The following is a 16,090-nucleotide window of genomic DNA, read 5'->3' as shown; positions in this document are numbered from 1 at the left end:
AGTCTGCAGATTCAGGACTGCCAGGCCAAGCCCTGAGCTCCTTTCTGCCTGGATCTCTTTCTCTTTCTAACATTGAGCCCTTGAAGACTGCAAACTTGGCCTTGCCCCAGCTGAAATACTGTCTGATGCCTTGCAAGGGACTGTCTGGCCTTTTGAAAACTGTTTACAACTGAGTAAGGCCCGAGAGCTCTCTGTGATGTTAGCAGAGCCTGGAGTTCCTGCCAGCCACTGATTGTTTTTCAGGCTTTCCTGCGAGGCCACTGGACTTGGAGCTTGGCTTCCGGCTCTGCCATCTGGGAGCCGCTCTTGTCCACGTGTTCAGATTAAGATTGTTTCTCTGGGAGCTTCGCTTTCGTGTTTTCCAGGATTGGAACATGTCGAACGTTAGACTCGATGTCCTTGTTTCCCACCCCCTTTAGCCAGGTGCTCCTCACTTCAGACCCTGGGGCAGCTGCATGAGGACGTGGCTGAGAGAGCTGCAAAAAGACCATAGGCTGCGTCCCCCAGCTCTCTTGGACGTGGCTGACGTCTGGGACAGGCACAGACAGGCAGGGAGGCTTTGTGAATGGTGACCCAGCTACCTCACTGAGCGTTCTTTTGTCTCCTAGCTTATCTCCAGTGATGCAGATGGAGCCATCCAAAGGGCTGGAAGATTCAGAGTGGAAAATGGCTCTTCAGATGAGGTAAGGAAGCCTCCCCCATGCACGATAATGGTGCTTGTGATATGGCAATGGGCAGCTCGTGATCCCCGTTACCACTGCCCCGGTGAGCAAGAAGGGAGCAAGCAGGGCCCTTCAGAGCTTCGCTTGATGCAGGCGTGAAGGGAGGAAAGGAAGAAAAGAAGAAAAACGGGGAGGTGCTGTATGGAGGTGCTGTGAATAGTGTCACCTCTACCTTTTAGAAAACCCATCATAAAACCAGGTAGACACATAAAACCAGGGACCACAGACAACTTCTCAGCCACACCGCCTGGTGAGTAGCTCCCAGAACCCAGCTTTTCCCTCTGCCAGGCTGGACGGCTTGGTGCTGCCTTGTGAACAATAGCAGGGTTCAGGAGAAAAAGTGGAAAAGTTACTGTTGTCACAAAATGTCATCTTTATGCCAGGAAAGATGAGGCCAGGAAAAGAGGCCATCACTGTGTGTGCCTCCTTGGGCCTGAGACCTCTCTGGGCTCCCCTGGTTTTCCTTGCTGCTGACCACAAGGACTCCCCCTGTTCTGTTTTTCTTCTTTAAAATTTCCATTGCCTGCTCTATCCCTGAGGGTCTACCCCCAGAACTTCAGAGTGAAATGTAAGCCTCTATTTTTTCCTTTGCTCTTCTAAGGCAGGCTGCCTCTCTGAGAGGTACCTTCAGCACCCCATCTACCTTCAGCACCCCTAAGTTCCAGCTCCCCCACCTCTCAGTTGTGTGGCCCTGGTAAGTAACACAGCCTTTCAGAGCCTCACCAGAGGCTAGAGACCATGCCTCTAGTCAGACAGCCTGGGGTCACCGCAGGGGCTCCAGACTCCCTGCCTTTTGGCCTGGGGCGGTTCACTTACCTTTGGAACCACATAGTGGAGACTTTGCTTTCACAAATCCTGGTGATCTGTTGTATTCAAAACACAGTCCTGCTTCGTGGGAAATACGATATCAAGGCTCAGATGGGGTTTTAGATTTTGTTTCTACTAAAGCTGCTGGGAATGAGTGTTTGATCGAAGCCTCTTGGCCGTGTTTCAGATTAATGGGCTCCGTTCGGTATTTACGTGCTGCCTGATGAAAGACCTTCGAGGTACCTGAGACACAGAGGGAAAAAAACTGGCTTGTCTGAGCTTGTTAGAGTAGCGCGTTAGCAGCCCACAGTAGCTGCTTAGATGTTTACAAACCCTGAGCTAGCAAATATCAAAGCAATTTTGTTATTAGGTTATATTTCTTACAGAAATTGTGAGTTCTTTCCATAGTATGGGTGCATCACCCTCATCAGAGATATGATTTGCAGATCTCTCCCAGTGAAAGTGAAAAAACTGTCTATTACCTTTCTTGACTGTGTCCTTTAAAGCTCCAAAGTTTTTCATTCATCCATGTCTGGTTCATCAATGTTTCCTTTTGTTGCTGTGCTTTGTTGTCTTAACTAAGAAACAGGGCCTCATCCAAGGTTGCTTAGTCACTATTTATTTATTGTGAAAACTATTTTATTTTGAAAAATCTTTAATCATAAAATCCAATATTAACTCAAGCTCTCAAAAAACCCAGGGAAAAGGGGTGGGGAAAGCCAACCAGTACATGGGAGAAAATCAGGCAGCTGCTGACAATTCTTTGGCAGAAAAAGTCAGTCGCACACTTGCACAAGCCGCCCTGATGATTATCAAGCCCACGTTTGGTTTTTCACAAATAGATTTCAAGATATACTAAAGACACCCCCAACAATACAAAATTTAACAGTGAAGTTTAAGGATACAGGAAAAATCAAACATGATGATGCTCATGAATAATTTATAAACTAAGCCTTTCAGACCTAGAAACCAAAAGGCAGAGGCCTCACAGCCTGCGAGAAGTAAGAAACCAGGACCAGAGCAAGTGGAGTGACCTTAAATGTTTTCCCAAAGGCCTAGTCACTTTTTAATATTCCACTGTTCCCTTCAGACAATGTCACGTTTGCCTTCATTTCTTTAAACACACAGGCAGTGTAATGGTTCCGTCATCTGTGACTGCTGATCTCAGCACTGCGAGTCTTTCTAGCTTGCTCTTGTCTGCCGTGGCATGTTCTCCTGGCGCGTGCGTCTGGTGTGCTGTTTCTCCATGTGCTGGCAGCCTGGCAGTGCACTGCTTGTTGTTCTTGAAGATGAATTTTCAGGAATAATATGAGACCTAGGATGGGCTGGGTTTTGGCCAGCAGAGTGATCTCGTGATCCGTAACAGGAAATATGTCTTTCGTCTTTGCCCCGTGCCATAGGCCCCGAACATCCTTGCAATGGGAGTGATAAAGGTGCCTTGTTTCGTTAACATGGTTGCTTTCTCTGGTGAGCTCGGTCACCAGAGATGGGCTGGTCACCAGGATGGGCTGGTCTCCAGGTCCCGACCACACCATTAGAGTGTTAGAACTTACAGAACTCCCCCATCTCCTGGGAAGGGGGAAGGTCAGGTTCCCAGTGGCCGATGATTCAATCATTAGTGCCTAAGTAATGGGGCCTCCATAAAAACCCAAAGGATGGGGTTCAAAGAGCTTGCAGGCTGGTGAACATGTGGATGTGTCGGGAGAGGGCAGGAAACACCCCTTTCCTTGCCCCACACCCTGCCTGAAGCACCTCTTCCACTGGCTGTCCCTGAGTTTTATAAGAAACGGGTAATCTAGTCAGTAAGGTGTTTCTCTGCCTTCTGGGAGCCGCTCTAGCAAATTAATCAAACCAAGGAGGGGGTCATTGGAACCTCCCTCCTCTAGCTGACCAGTCAGAAGCACAGGTGGCCACCTGGATGTGTGGCTGGTAGGACTGAGTCCTCAGCCTCTGGTGTCTCCCCGTCTCCACGAATATGGTGTCAGATTTGTGTTGAATTGCAGGACACCGTCTGAGCTTGGTGGTATGGGGAGAACAACACATTTCGGAATGGGTGTCAGAGTCTGGGGGGTTTGCATTTCCTTTTGCCAGGTCTCTTTAAGCAAAGTTCCCAGCATGAGACTTTTTAGACGCCCGGGTGGGGAAAGAGCTGCACGTTTGCGTGAAGACTCATGGGCATCCTTCCTTGGAGACACTCCCCGCAGTTCTCATCACAAGGCAGCCTTCCTTGTGTTTTGGGGGTATAAGTGGTCTCTTCTGGCTCACCCCTCCCTTGGAACCCCTTTGGAGTCCCAGCTTGATGTCAGTCAGTCTCCTATTAATTTTACCTATGTCAGTGGGTCCTGGAGCTTCAATTCTTTGTCCCTCAAGATCCTCAAAGCCCAAGTTAATTTCTGCCAGGACGGAATGTCCTGGAGCTAAAAACTTCCATGCTCACTTTCCTCTCAGGGGTCCCACTGCCTTTCTGTGTGGGCTGGTAACTCCTTGCTGTCCTATAAACACTCTGGTGCTCTCAAGGGCATGGTTTGCATATTTTTCTGGTAGTCTTAGTTTCTTCAGTGGGACAGTTGGTTGGAAACCATGGACCGTCATTACCAGAACCACCAGGAAAGCCTTTCACAGATGTCCATCATAGGGTCGTGTCTTTGTGCCAGGAGGCTGCTGAGGCCCTGCCCTGGCCAGTTCCCTGAGTGGCAGAGAGAGGGTCATGAAGAAGGTTATTAAAAAGGATACCACTGGGGAATGGCCTCATGGGTGAGGTACACTGGCTGAGTATTGGGGTTTGGGGACACACAACTGCCTGCCTTCTTTGGGTGTACCACAGTCCCAGCACCTCAATGTGTTCACCAACTTGGGAGCTCCCCAAACCCTGTGGGGGTGGCTGTTTTCATGGAGGTCTCATCACAGCCACGATTGATTGACTCATTGGCCATTGATGATTATTTCAATCTTCAGCCCCTCTCCCCATCCCTGGGGTTGCAGGGTGGGGCTGAAATTTCCAAGTCTCTAATCTATGCTTGGACTTTCTAGCAACCAGCCCCCCATCCTGAAATTATCTAGGGGTCCACCAAGAGTAACCCCATTAGAACAAAACACTGTGAATGCTGATATTACTCAGGAAATTCCATGTTTAGGTGCTCTGTGCCAGAAAACAGAGACTAAAAACAAATATGTATTTCCCATCACACCACTCCCCTTAAGCAGTTTGTTCCATTTTCCAGCACCTCTAATTGCCAGAAAGTTCTTCCTACTGAACAGAATTCATCTGTCTGTATTTTCGCTCAGTACATCTGTTTACGTTTCCTGTAGCCTGTAGTGGAAAGCTGAGCTCTCTTCAGCACAGCAGACCCTCGAGAGTTCTCTGACATCCTTTCTTTTTCTCTAAGACGTGGACCCTGTTCCGCTTATCAGCACCCTCACTGCTGCTCCTTGGATAATTGTGAGGTTATTAATGAGCCTTTTAAATCAAAGTGCTCAGGACCCAACCCAGGGTTCCAGGAGGAGCCACACAGCCGCTGAGTGAAGCAGACTCGCCCTGCCCTGCTGGATGCATCCCTCTCCTTCTCTGGGGCCTTTGATGCGCCTACCGCATGCTACCCCTCCCAGGGATTTCTGCTGTGCTGTCGTTTAGCTGTGAGGCAGTACAGGCCAAAGTGCAGAGTTTGGAGTCAAACAGCTGGCTTTGGGCCTCGGCTCTACTGCCTGCCAGCCTGTGACCCAACATCCCTGAGTCTGTTTCCCGGCGGGTAGACAACGAGTTCATACCTACTTTGTGGGCCCTGGCTCTGCCCCCCTGGGCTGGCCGCAGGTGGTGTTTGTACCTGCGTGAAGGGTCTTGCATTGTCCACATTGAATGTAAATTCATTAGTGTGTCCCACAGTGGCTCATTGTCACGAGTTTCTTTGACATCTTGATCCATCACCTGTCCTATTAGCCAGCCCCCTGAGAAGCTTCCTGTTACCTTCAGATGTGCTTGTCTGGCCACCTGTGTTCTCAGCCTGGTTATTAATTAAGGTGAGCGTGAACTTGGCGCATCCCTGGACCTCCCTCACCGCTCACGGTATGTATCGATTAGTAGGTAGTAGAGCAGGGACTATCTTGTTACAAATCTATCTCCTTGAGTAAAGTTTGGGGGGAGCACAATTAGCATTAATGAAAAAGATGTATACAGTGTACTCAGCACTTCTACTGCTAGGTTGTGTGTTGTGGCATTATTTAAAGATAAACTCAGTAACACAGAACCTGGAAACAACCTCATTTCCCATCAGCTGAGAATGCTTATCTAAATGGTGATACATTGATACAATGGAATGCTTATTGGCTATTAGAGAGAATAAAATAGCAATACATATAATACTATAGAAAACTATTTAAGAGACTAAGAAGATGGACTTAGTTCAAGCAAAAAAATAGTATCACCCCGTTTCCTTAAAAACAAAAGAGATGTGCTTGTCAGTATGCAAGGAAATTTCCAAAAGGATGCCTAAGGAATTAATAGCAATTGCTGCTGAACAGTGAAAGTGAAAGTTCTGGAAAGAAGTTGGAAGGCCTTTACTTTCCACTTCAGGCCTTTTTATGCTTTCTACAGGTTTCACAAGTCTATACTCAACTAGAGGACTTAATTTCAAAAAATCTGCCCAGTTGTTAAGAAGAATAAGGTGGTGCGGCAGGCTGAGTGCCACGCTATGAAGCTGTCCGCAGCCTCTGCGGTGTAGGTTCGATTCCCGGCCGGCCAGGGAGAAACCCACATGGCGTGGCAGACCCCTCCTGCCTCGCCCGCTGCTCGCCTCAGCAGTGTACTTCGGTCCTTCTGCCTGCTCTGCTCCCCGCTCTGTCTCTGGTGAATTCTCTCACCCTCCTGTGCCTCTGACCTGTACCCTAGTTCTTGTATAAATAAATGGAAAATCTATAAAAAAAAAAAGAATAAGGTAGCTATATGTGTATTGACATAAAAATATTTGAAAGTATTTTCTCTAGTGTAAAAGTTAGTTTCAGTGTAGTATCTACACTACCGTCCACTTATGGAAACAAATTACACATACGTATATAAGTGTGTGTGTTTAGATACGTGATATGTGTTTGTGTGACATAAAAGCGTAAAATGTCAGGGACAAGCCATGCCAACCAGGTAGAGTCGTTATTGTAGGGCAAGAAAGTGCACTGGGGCATGGAAAATGGAGGAGAGGAAAGAACTTTCACTTTTGTGTGGTTTCAGCATTTCAGAGCAGTTTTTTTCATATTTGCAATTCAAAAAATAATTAGCTTAGGGGCCTCCCTGGTGGCCTAAGGATTAAGTCTCAGCACCATCATTGCTGTGGTCTGAGTTCAATCCCGGCCAGGGAGCTACCCACATGGCACAGCAGACCTCTCCTGTCTCCCTGCTACTCCTCTCAGCAGTGTGTTTCAGTTAGTCTGCCTGTTCTGCTGCTCACTCTGTCTCTGGTGAATCCTCTCACCCCCTGCACCTCCAGCCTACACCCAGTTCTATGCAAAATTTTTTTAAAAAGTGTTTTTGCTTGAACTAAGTCCATTTTCTTTGCTTCCAGTGTGTTCTCTCAAAAACTCAACCTAGAGCCTCCCCGGTGGCATAGCGGTTGAGCGCTTAGCTGCAAAGCTCTGCAGCACCGGTTCTATCCCCAGCCACTGGGCAAGGGTCCCACATGGAGCGCAGACCTCTCCTGCCGCCCGCTGCTCCCCTCAGCAGTGTACTTTGTCACTCTGCCTGTTCTGCTCTCCTCTCTGGCTTTGGTGAATTCTCTCATCCTCCCGCGCTTCTGACTGTACCCAGTGCTTGTATAAATAAATAAATCTTTAAAATATATATATTAAAAAGACAAAAAAACAAAAAAAAAAACTCAACCTAGTAACTGAAGGAAAATCAGTCCAGAGGTGTTCAGTCAGTAATTCAACTTGCTCCAGAAGAGACGAGGAAACCCAGGCATCAGTGCTGTGCTGTGTGGATTCCCTGCTTAGAAGCAAATATTAAAGAGCTTTCAGATAAAACGAGGCTGCTACATATGGATTTGGATTAAATGCTCCTCAGTGTCTGGGCAGAGCCTGGCTTCCCCCTTCATAGCTCACAAGTGCAAGTGGGGCTAAAAGGACCGAGAAGGCAGCGTGAGCCTTTGTGGGCTTTGGAAGTTGATGCAGAAATGATTCTCAGAGCTCCCTCTACACCGGCGTGCGCAGGCGTGTCTGCAGCCAAGAATTGAGTTCATCTCTCCCTGTTACCTTTTAGCAAGTGTTGAATAAAAGGGCATAACACAAATAAATGTGAGTGTTTACAGTGTTAAACTGTCATTGTCTGGAAAATGTGCTCATCGGAATATTTGCCCCTAATCTGTCTTGTTGATGTCAAATAAATTATGTGTTCCTGTTCATTGCCACCTTAAAATGCCATCAGCAAAGTTTCCGTATCTCTGAAATCCTTGGTAAAATTGGGGCATACTTAAAATAGAGTTTATTGCAAAATTAAAACCATAGTTAGGTCCTAATACACCCACTCCAGATCTGCTAAAATTAAAAGTACTGAAATGCTAACAATTGGTCAGAGAATGTAGAACAACTCGAACTCTTGGGAGATGTGAAGTGTGTGCATTGGTGTGTTCCCTTTGGGAAACTGTTTGGCAGTATCTACTGAAATGGAACATCTGTCTCCTCTGAAATGTCCACCAAAAGGCAAATGCAAGAACATTCATCGTGGCTTTGTTCTTAATAATCCACAAGTGGAAACCATCCACATAACCTGTCCACCAAAGAAAGGCTCCGTGGAGTGTGGGGCTCACGCTGTAGTCCTGGCAGTGGGAAGCAGCAGACTAGTGATCCCCCAATAATGTGGGCGAGTGTCACAGACAGCATCAAGCAACAAACACACACGGCCGAGGTCGTTCCTGTGCAGTGCGGGAGCAGCTAAAACTAGCCCTTGGTGATAGCAGCCGGGATGGCGGTTACTGTTCCCAGTGGGGCTGTTGAGTATTGGTGGGGAAAATGCACATGGGAGCTTCTGGGATACTGCAAAGGTTTTCCTCCTGGACGCAAGTAGTGATCCTAGGGTGCATACATTTAAGAAACTAATCTAGCTGAACACTTAAGATTCGTGCCTGTTTGCAGCCCACGTCTGCTGCATCATCAGGAACTGGAACTCATTTTCAGCCACTCTTCTGGCATTCTGGGCAGAGAGCTGTTGGCTTTTTGCTTAGTCTCCATTTCTTTTGTCAGTTCCTGCGTGTATTCCTGTCTTTACACCTCGTCGTAGGTGCTGTTCACAGGGGACGGGAAGTGTCTTGCTCTGCGAGACTCACAACTTTTTGTGGTGTTGGTCGCCCCACCTCCCCATTTTAGTTACGTATTCAGTGAGGATGAAAGTTAAATAGGTAACTTTTTGATCATTAAAAAAGAAGTCATCTTTGGCATTTTGTACTTAGTAGAGACACCGGCACACCCCTCTGCCCATCACTGGGAGTCCCTGCCCGTGGGGGTCCCTCCCGTGGGGGTCAGCAGCAGGGCCTGGGGAGGAGAAGCTTGGTGCTTCAGCGGGTCTGCAGTTTGGGGGAGTTTTCTCCGTCATTGATCCCCCTGGGCTGTCTGTGAAGCCTCAAGCCCCTGTTTCAGAATAGTTTTGAATGCATGAGATACATAGGGTGCCAAAGGAAAACATTGTATTGAAATAGTTATCGAAATGATGTTTGGAACCCAATCTCTGTGCTTTTTTATTAATATTTGAATGACAAACCCAGCCCAGGTCTCATAACTACTGTCATTTTGAATGATCAAGGGGGTAAACTTTTTCAAGATACCCACAATGACTGTCATGCCTTATGAAAACATCTGTGATTTTATTTTATTAGTTTGATAACAGGGTCACTGGACTCTTCATCCTGCAGTAGTTTTTTGCAGACACACACATTTGTAATGCAAAGAAACAGAGCATTTTAGTTGGAAGTTAGGGAAAACAGATTATTTTTCTTCATCTACATTCATGCCCTCCCTGCATCCTCCTAGAGCCCCTGCTATCAATGATTGATTCTCAAAGGTCAGCGCACATCAGAATCACCTAGGATGCTGTTACAATCAGTCTGGTGCTCTCTCCGCAGAAGTCTGGCATGATCCCAAGGATGCACATTTAGAAACACTAAGCGCTGGCACTGCTGCCTGAAAATAACTGCTCTGCACTGTGCAGGCGAGAGCCCGGGGGCCCCGTGGCCTAAGAGTCTCCCTTCCAGACAGAGGACGCCAGGTCCAAAGATCTGTGACAGGAATTTGGTCATTACGGCTGATGTGTGTGTCCTGCTTGAGCTCTACACTTGCTTCAAAGAGGATTTGCTTCTGTTCAACTTGAGGCTGAAAATGAGAAGATGCCTTACAAAAGTTAGACAGAAAATGGATTTGTGGATGCCAAGTTAGAGTACAGTTTGCACAAGGGCATGGGAAGACTCTAAATCAGATGAAAGCCAAAGAGGGGAGCAATGTGTGCAGGGTATCATGTTGTGTTGATTATGACAGAGGCAGTCTAGAAATTGAGGTGATAAAAGATGGAGATCAAGAAGTCAGTCCTTTTACTACAACTGTAGAAGATCGTGCAGTTCTGGAAGCAGTAGACAGAGCTGAAGACCACAGCGTAGCAGAAGCCCTTCCCACAAGACATGTTCAGACACAGAAATCCATCTTCTTCAAGCTCAAAATCCAATTCAAGATCATGGTCCAAGTTCCAGCCCAAGAAAGAAATGAAAGCTAAGTCACACTCTAGGTCTGTACCTCATACTGAAACTAGAGGCACCTCTCAAGAAGAAGCCAGCACACACTGTGAGTCTGGTTTTAGTGATTTAGGCCTTGTCCATTTTTAAATGCTGTTTCTAGAATGTGCTTAAAGGATTGACTCTTGAATCTTTATAGATTTGATAGTATTTCTAACTTTTGTTTCTTGACTATTTACAGTTAAGTTTTGCAATGAGATCGTTTCTATGCACATTTCTTTAATTTTTTAGATTTTCCTGGATGTATAGTTTAACAAAAAGTCTATTTAAAATGGGTGCAGTAATTTGCAGTTCTAGCTAAGAAGAGAATTGTGGGGTTAAACTTTGTTTTATTCATTTTCATAGACGCTTTTTTTTTTTTAAACAAATGCTCACAGCTCTATATAAGGCAAACTTCTCTTTTTTTTTTAGGATTTATTTATTCATTTATACAAGCACTGGGTACAGTCAGAGGCGCCGGAGGGTGAGAGAATTCACCAGAGCCAGAGCAGGGAGTAGAACAGGCAGAGTGACGAAGTACACAGCTGAGGGGAGCAGCAGGCGACAGGAGAGGTCTGGGCGCCATGTGGGAACCTCGCCCAGAGGCCGGGGATCGAACTGGCACTGCAGAGGCTGCGGGCAGCTTCACAACCCAGCGCTCAACCGCTGAGCCACCGGGGAGGCCCCATAGATGCTTTTTAAAGAGCATTTTAAAGTTATTTTTAACAAATACTGCGTACATCAGTGTTTGGATCAAAACAAGACCCAGTTTACTTTCTACTTGTTGTAAATCCAGCAAACATGCTATAATCAAGACAAAACGCATAGAGGGAAATAACATATAAATTAAATTAAAAAGGGATGTTTGTGCTGCATTCTTCAAAAATATATCATAGGGCCTCCCCGGTGGCGCAGTGGTTGAGGGCTGGGTTGCAAAGCTGCCCGCGGCCTCTGCAGTGCCGGTTCGATCCCCAGCTGCTCCCCGGCCACCGGAGGAGGGTCCCACATGGCGCGCAGACCTCTCCTGCCACCTGCTGCTCCCCTCAGCAGTGTACTTCAGTCCTTCTGCCTGCTCTGCTCCCCGCTCTGGCTCTGGTGAATTCTCTCACCCTCCCGCGCTTCTGACTGTACCCAGTGCTTGTATAAATAAATAAAAAATAATAATAATAATAATAAATATCATAAAAGGCAAAGGAAGTCTGTGGAAAGATTCCAGATCAAGGTTGTCTAAAGAGATATTACAGTTAAGTGATCCCACACTCAAGGGGAGAATGTTTTAAATGACATTCTTGAGTCAGTTGACAAAATCAGGATACAGATGACAAATTTTTTTTTTAAGATTAATTTATTTGTGCATACAAGAACTGGAGTCTAGGCCAGAGGTGTGGTGGGTAAAAGGGTTTACCAGAGGCATAGTGGGGAGCAGAACAGACAAATCCACTGAAATACACTGATGAGGGAAGCAGCGGGGAGACAGGAGAGGTCTGCTGCGCCATGTGGGTAGCTCCCTGGCTGGGATGGAACTGAGGCTGCAGTGACTGGTGAGAGCTTGATAGCGCTGAGACTTTAACACCCGTGCCACCAGGGAAGCCCCCAGATAAGATTTAATTGTTGTTATTGGGGTTAAATTTATGAAAGTTGATAAAACTGTATTAGGGTTATATAAGAAGATATCCCTATTCTTGGGGGAAAAAAACACTGAAGTATATAGGGATAAAGGACTACTATTCATGCACCTCAGCCTTAAATAGCACCGAAAAAAATGCTTGTGTGTGTATGTGCGTGTGTGTAGCAACAAATGACCAATAAGCAGGAGAGTGTTAACAGCGGTGAATCTGGCAAAGGGCACACAGATGCTCTTTGAACTCTTGTTCTTGCCACTTTTCTGTAAGTTTTACATTCTTTCCAAATTAAAGTTTATATAATAGGTATAGTTTTTTTTTTTTAATTCAAGAAAGGTACATAAAAGCACAATCATCCAAAGAACAAACTATAACCTACGTTTTTACTCCTTCATAGATTAAAAAGGCAGAATATGAAAAGGACGCAGAAGATGATGTAATGGTTAAGATTTTAAAAAAGAAAAACAAAATCTCTGAAATAGGAACTGATCTTAGTTCCAGCTCTGCTATGTCTTACTTCTGCAACCTTGGGCAACACACTTTAACTCTGAGCTGCCATTTCCTCATCTGAAAGTTGGGGAATAAAATCAAATCTTTCTCATAAAATCAGTGGAAGTGCTTTGGAGAGAACACAGGTCAAATGCTCAAAGTCTCTAGATGAATTTCCAAAACAAGGAGGAAAACAGAAAGCGGCCTAATTCACTTTATAAAGCAACTTAACCCTGAAAGCATGACAGAAACACATACAGATAAGAAACATGTAGATCCATCTCACTAACAAAAAAAATCAAAAAACACTATACCATGACCTGGTAGGGTGTTTTCCAGAAACAGTCCTCCTTCATCTTGCTGCCATCTCAATGATAGTCAGAAAATAGGTTCCAGCAACGATGGATCTACTTATTCAGCATCAGAAGAGCTATTAGTATAATTCATGATGTGACTGTGAGTGCCCCCCATTTAACCTATTCTCTCAAAGGTTGCCCCCCCCCCAAAAAAAAGCTTTCAATAAAATTCAGTATTCACTCCAGAAAAATGCCACTTTGTAAACTGGGAATTGAAGGAAACATCATTTAAGGAACTTATGGCAAATGTCTAGTAAATCACTGGAGGCAGGTTGGCATTGGGACCATGTGTTCCAGGTGTCTGTGAAATGTGTGGCCCAAGGTAGACGTCCTGGGGTCTCCAGAGAATAAGATCCAGTCATTCGGGAATGCTGAGCGTGTGCCCTGGCCATGAAGATGTAAGTGTTCAGTGTAAAAATATTTATTTATTTTCATTCACCTGATTTTACTGAAAATCCTTTTTCTGCAAATTAGAATGGCGCTCCTCTCACAAAACAGCACCCCTCAGATACCCATCCACAGCCTCCCTTCATCTTGCTCTCATCTTGATCGTAGTCAGAAAATAGGTTCCAGCAATGGTGGATCTGCTTATCAAGTCTTCTAAAGAAAAATGGCCATATCCATATAGATGAATGGTCAGGATTTTTAACCACACAAATGATTAATTTTTTCAAATACATTTATTCCCTATACCATCCCTAATACACTTTGACCCTTTCTCCCTAACTTCAGAAACCTCACTTGGTTTTTAGTGTCTGGCTTTGTTGAATCATCTGCTATGTAAAACATCTGGTATTTATCTTTGTCGTTCTGACTCGCATTACTACATGTAATGTCCTTGAACTCCTTCCATTTGCTGTAAATGGCAACGTTTTGTCTTTCCTTATGGCTGAACAGGATTCTAGTGTGGACAGACCACTCATCTCAAACCAGCCCTCCATCAGTGGACATTTAGGTTGTTTCCATATACTACCTATTGTAAATAAGGCTACAATAAATGTTCTAGAGCATATAGTTTTTTGAATTGATGGTTTTATGTTCTTTGGATAGATGCCCAAGAGTGGGATTGCCGAGTCAGTCACTATTTTCATTTTTAGTGTTTTAAGGTAAGTACAAATTGGCTTCACCAATGTACATTCCCACCAACAGTGTAAATAGAGTTCCTCTCTCTCTCTGAATCCTCCCCAGCACTTGTTGTTGGGGGTCTTTTTTAATGTGTGCCATTCTGACAGGTGCGACATGATAGTTTGTTGTGGTTTTGATTTCCCTTACCAGAAGTGCTGTGAACACCGCCAGTTGTGCTGGCTTTCTGGATCTCCTCTCTGGTGAACTGTCCGTTTAGATCTGCTGCCCATTTATTAATTGGATTGTTTGCTTTTTCATTGTGTAGAAGTATTTAATGACTGATAAAGGTAGAAATGGCAGAATGCTCAGTAATTTGAACTGGATAATCGAAAAACTATTTGGGGGAAATCAATGCATATCTTATGGCATGCCTCTAAAGCAAATGCTAGATAAAGAGTGAAATATAAAAATGAAACCATAAAACATCTAGAAGAATGTAGCAGTAAATAGTTCTATTAATTCTGGATGTAAAAGACTTTAATATGATGATACTATAAAAGGAAGATGCCACAAAGGGAAAAAAATCTAAAAAAATATTCTTCTGTAAACATTTAATAATTTCTATACAGCCCAAAACACCACAGAGTTAAATATCAAATACTTAATTCAAAGAAATCACTTGCAATTCAAAGTTTTCATAAAAGAATCATTTAAAAAAAGAATACAGAGATAGGAAAACTGGCAAAGAATGTAAACAGGTAACCCACAAAAAAAGAGTTGTAAATGACCAATAAATGCATGAAGAAAGGGTGTGATCCAATTATTCTACAAAGAGACACAAATGAAAACGATATGGCAGTGACAGTAGGCGACATCCAGGGTGTAGGGAGGCGACCCTGCCAGTGCTGGCGGGGTGGTGATTTTATGCCCATCTTCGCAGATGTTTGATGATGTGTATGCCTTTCTAAGAAGCCATGTGGCCCCTCAGAATGTCTCTGTTAAGGAATAATTCTGTCGGGATTGATGGATGTGGCATTGTGTAGAGGATTCCGATTATTCATTCTTTTTATCCACAGTTTCCACATTATTTGGGTTATTTTTATGATAAATGCTTGAAACTCTGTGTATGAAGAACACACACTTGAAGATGCTACGGAGATCAGATCTAGGGGAGACGGGCTATTACAGGAGTAGCATACAGAGGGGGGCCTCTAGGGGGCACCATCTTCCTAATATTCCAAATATTGTGGAAGCTTCAGCCCAGAAGGGAGAGAGGTTCAACTCCAGTTAGAGATAGAAAGACCACTTGGTTCTTTCCCTACATCCTGGGAACCTCCAGAATGTTTCTCTAATGTGGATTTAGACCGGCGTCTTTTCTAACGAGAACGCTAGTTACAGCCACCTTTATACACTTTTAGCAATGCCTTTCTGGTTCTTTGGCCGATGGTTCGTTGCCAGCTTCTTGTTTACTTTCTGAATAAGCCTCTTAATGGCACAATTCTGTTCCATTACAGAACGCAACTGCTCTGCCAGGTACTTGGCGAAGAACAGATGTGCACCTGGAGAACCCAGAATACCACACCAGATGGTATTTCAAGTATTTTCTAGGACAAGGTAATTATGCCATTGTGGTGGCTGGGAAGAGGAGTATACAAAATGGATATCAGCGCTGGTGTAATTTCTGGTCCTCTCTGTGGGAGACCAACCAGTTTAGGGACACAAATACCAGAGGGTTTCGATTCAAGGTCACTAGTAAGCTTTGTAGATTCAAAGATTTATTTGTAGATTCAGAGTCTCAGCCCAAGAGTTTTTTTCCTTATCTATCTATCTATCTATCTATCTATCTATCTATCTATCTATCTCTCTATCTATCTATCTATCTATGTATCTATCATTATTTATTTTCCCAGTTGGTTTTCTTCCTAGGAAGCTAAAGAAAGTTAGAGCCTCTGAACAAGTGATTTTAAAAGATAAGCATTTGCTGGGTAGAAAACAGCTTTAGTGTTAACAAGGTAAGTACCCAGTGCGTAGGTCTGTGTGTTTTGAACACATCCTCAAGGCCATGAGGAAGAGGAAGAGTTCCCTGAGCAAGAGGGCCAGCAGGGAGCTAGAGAAGCATGTTCTGTAGGCCCTGGACTCATCTTCCATGAGCCAGGCAATCTGCAGTGGCAGAAGCAGCCATGACCCCTGCCCTCAGGGAGACTGTACAGTGGGTTTGAATCCTGATGCAGCTGTTATTAACCTCAGGACCTTGCATGACTTACTCTCCACTCCTCTGAGACTCAGTTTCCTTATCT

The 16,090-nt window shown here is 44.8% G+C and overlaps 1 protein-coding gene across 2 annotated transcripts in view; it reads left to right on the top strand.

Moving 5' to 3' along the window:
- Positions 1 to 16,090, top strand: part of GARNL3 (GTPase activating Rap/RanGAP domain like 3) — a gene marked incomplete at both ends in the record, with an annotated part of 120,445 nt that overhangs the window by 50,433 nt on the left and 53,922 nt on the right. For both annotated transcript variants that reach the window (XM_084238989.1, XM_084238988.1), the window contains 2 exons: positions 609 to 683; positions 15,308 to 15,407. In XM_084238989.1, coding sequence (XP_084095115.1) covers positions 609 to 683; positions 15,308 to 15,407 — 175 coding nt within the window. The remainder of the gene's footprint in view (positions 1 to 608; positions 684 to 15,307; positions 15,408 to 16,090) is intronic.

Source organism: Talpa europaea (assembly GCF_964194135.1).
Source record: "Talpa europaea genome assembly, chromosome: 7".
In the NCBI taxonomy this organism is placed as follows: domain Eukaryota; kingdom Metazoa; phylum Chordata; class Mammalia; order Eulipotyphla; family Talpidae; genus Talpa; species Talpa europaea.
Note: the sequence above shows the minus strand (reverse complement) of the source record. Positions and strands in the feature narration are given on the sequence as shown.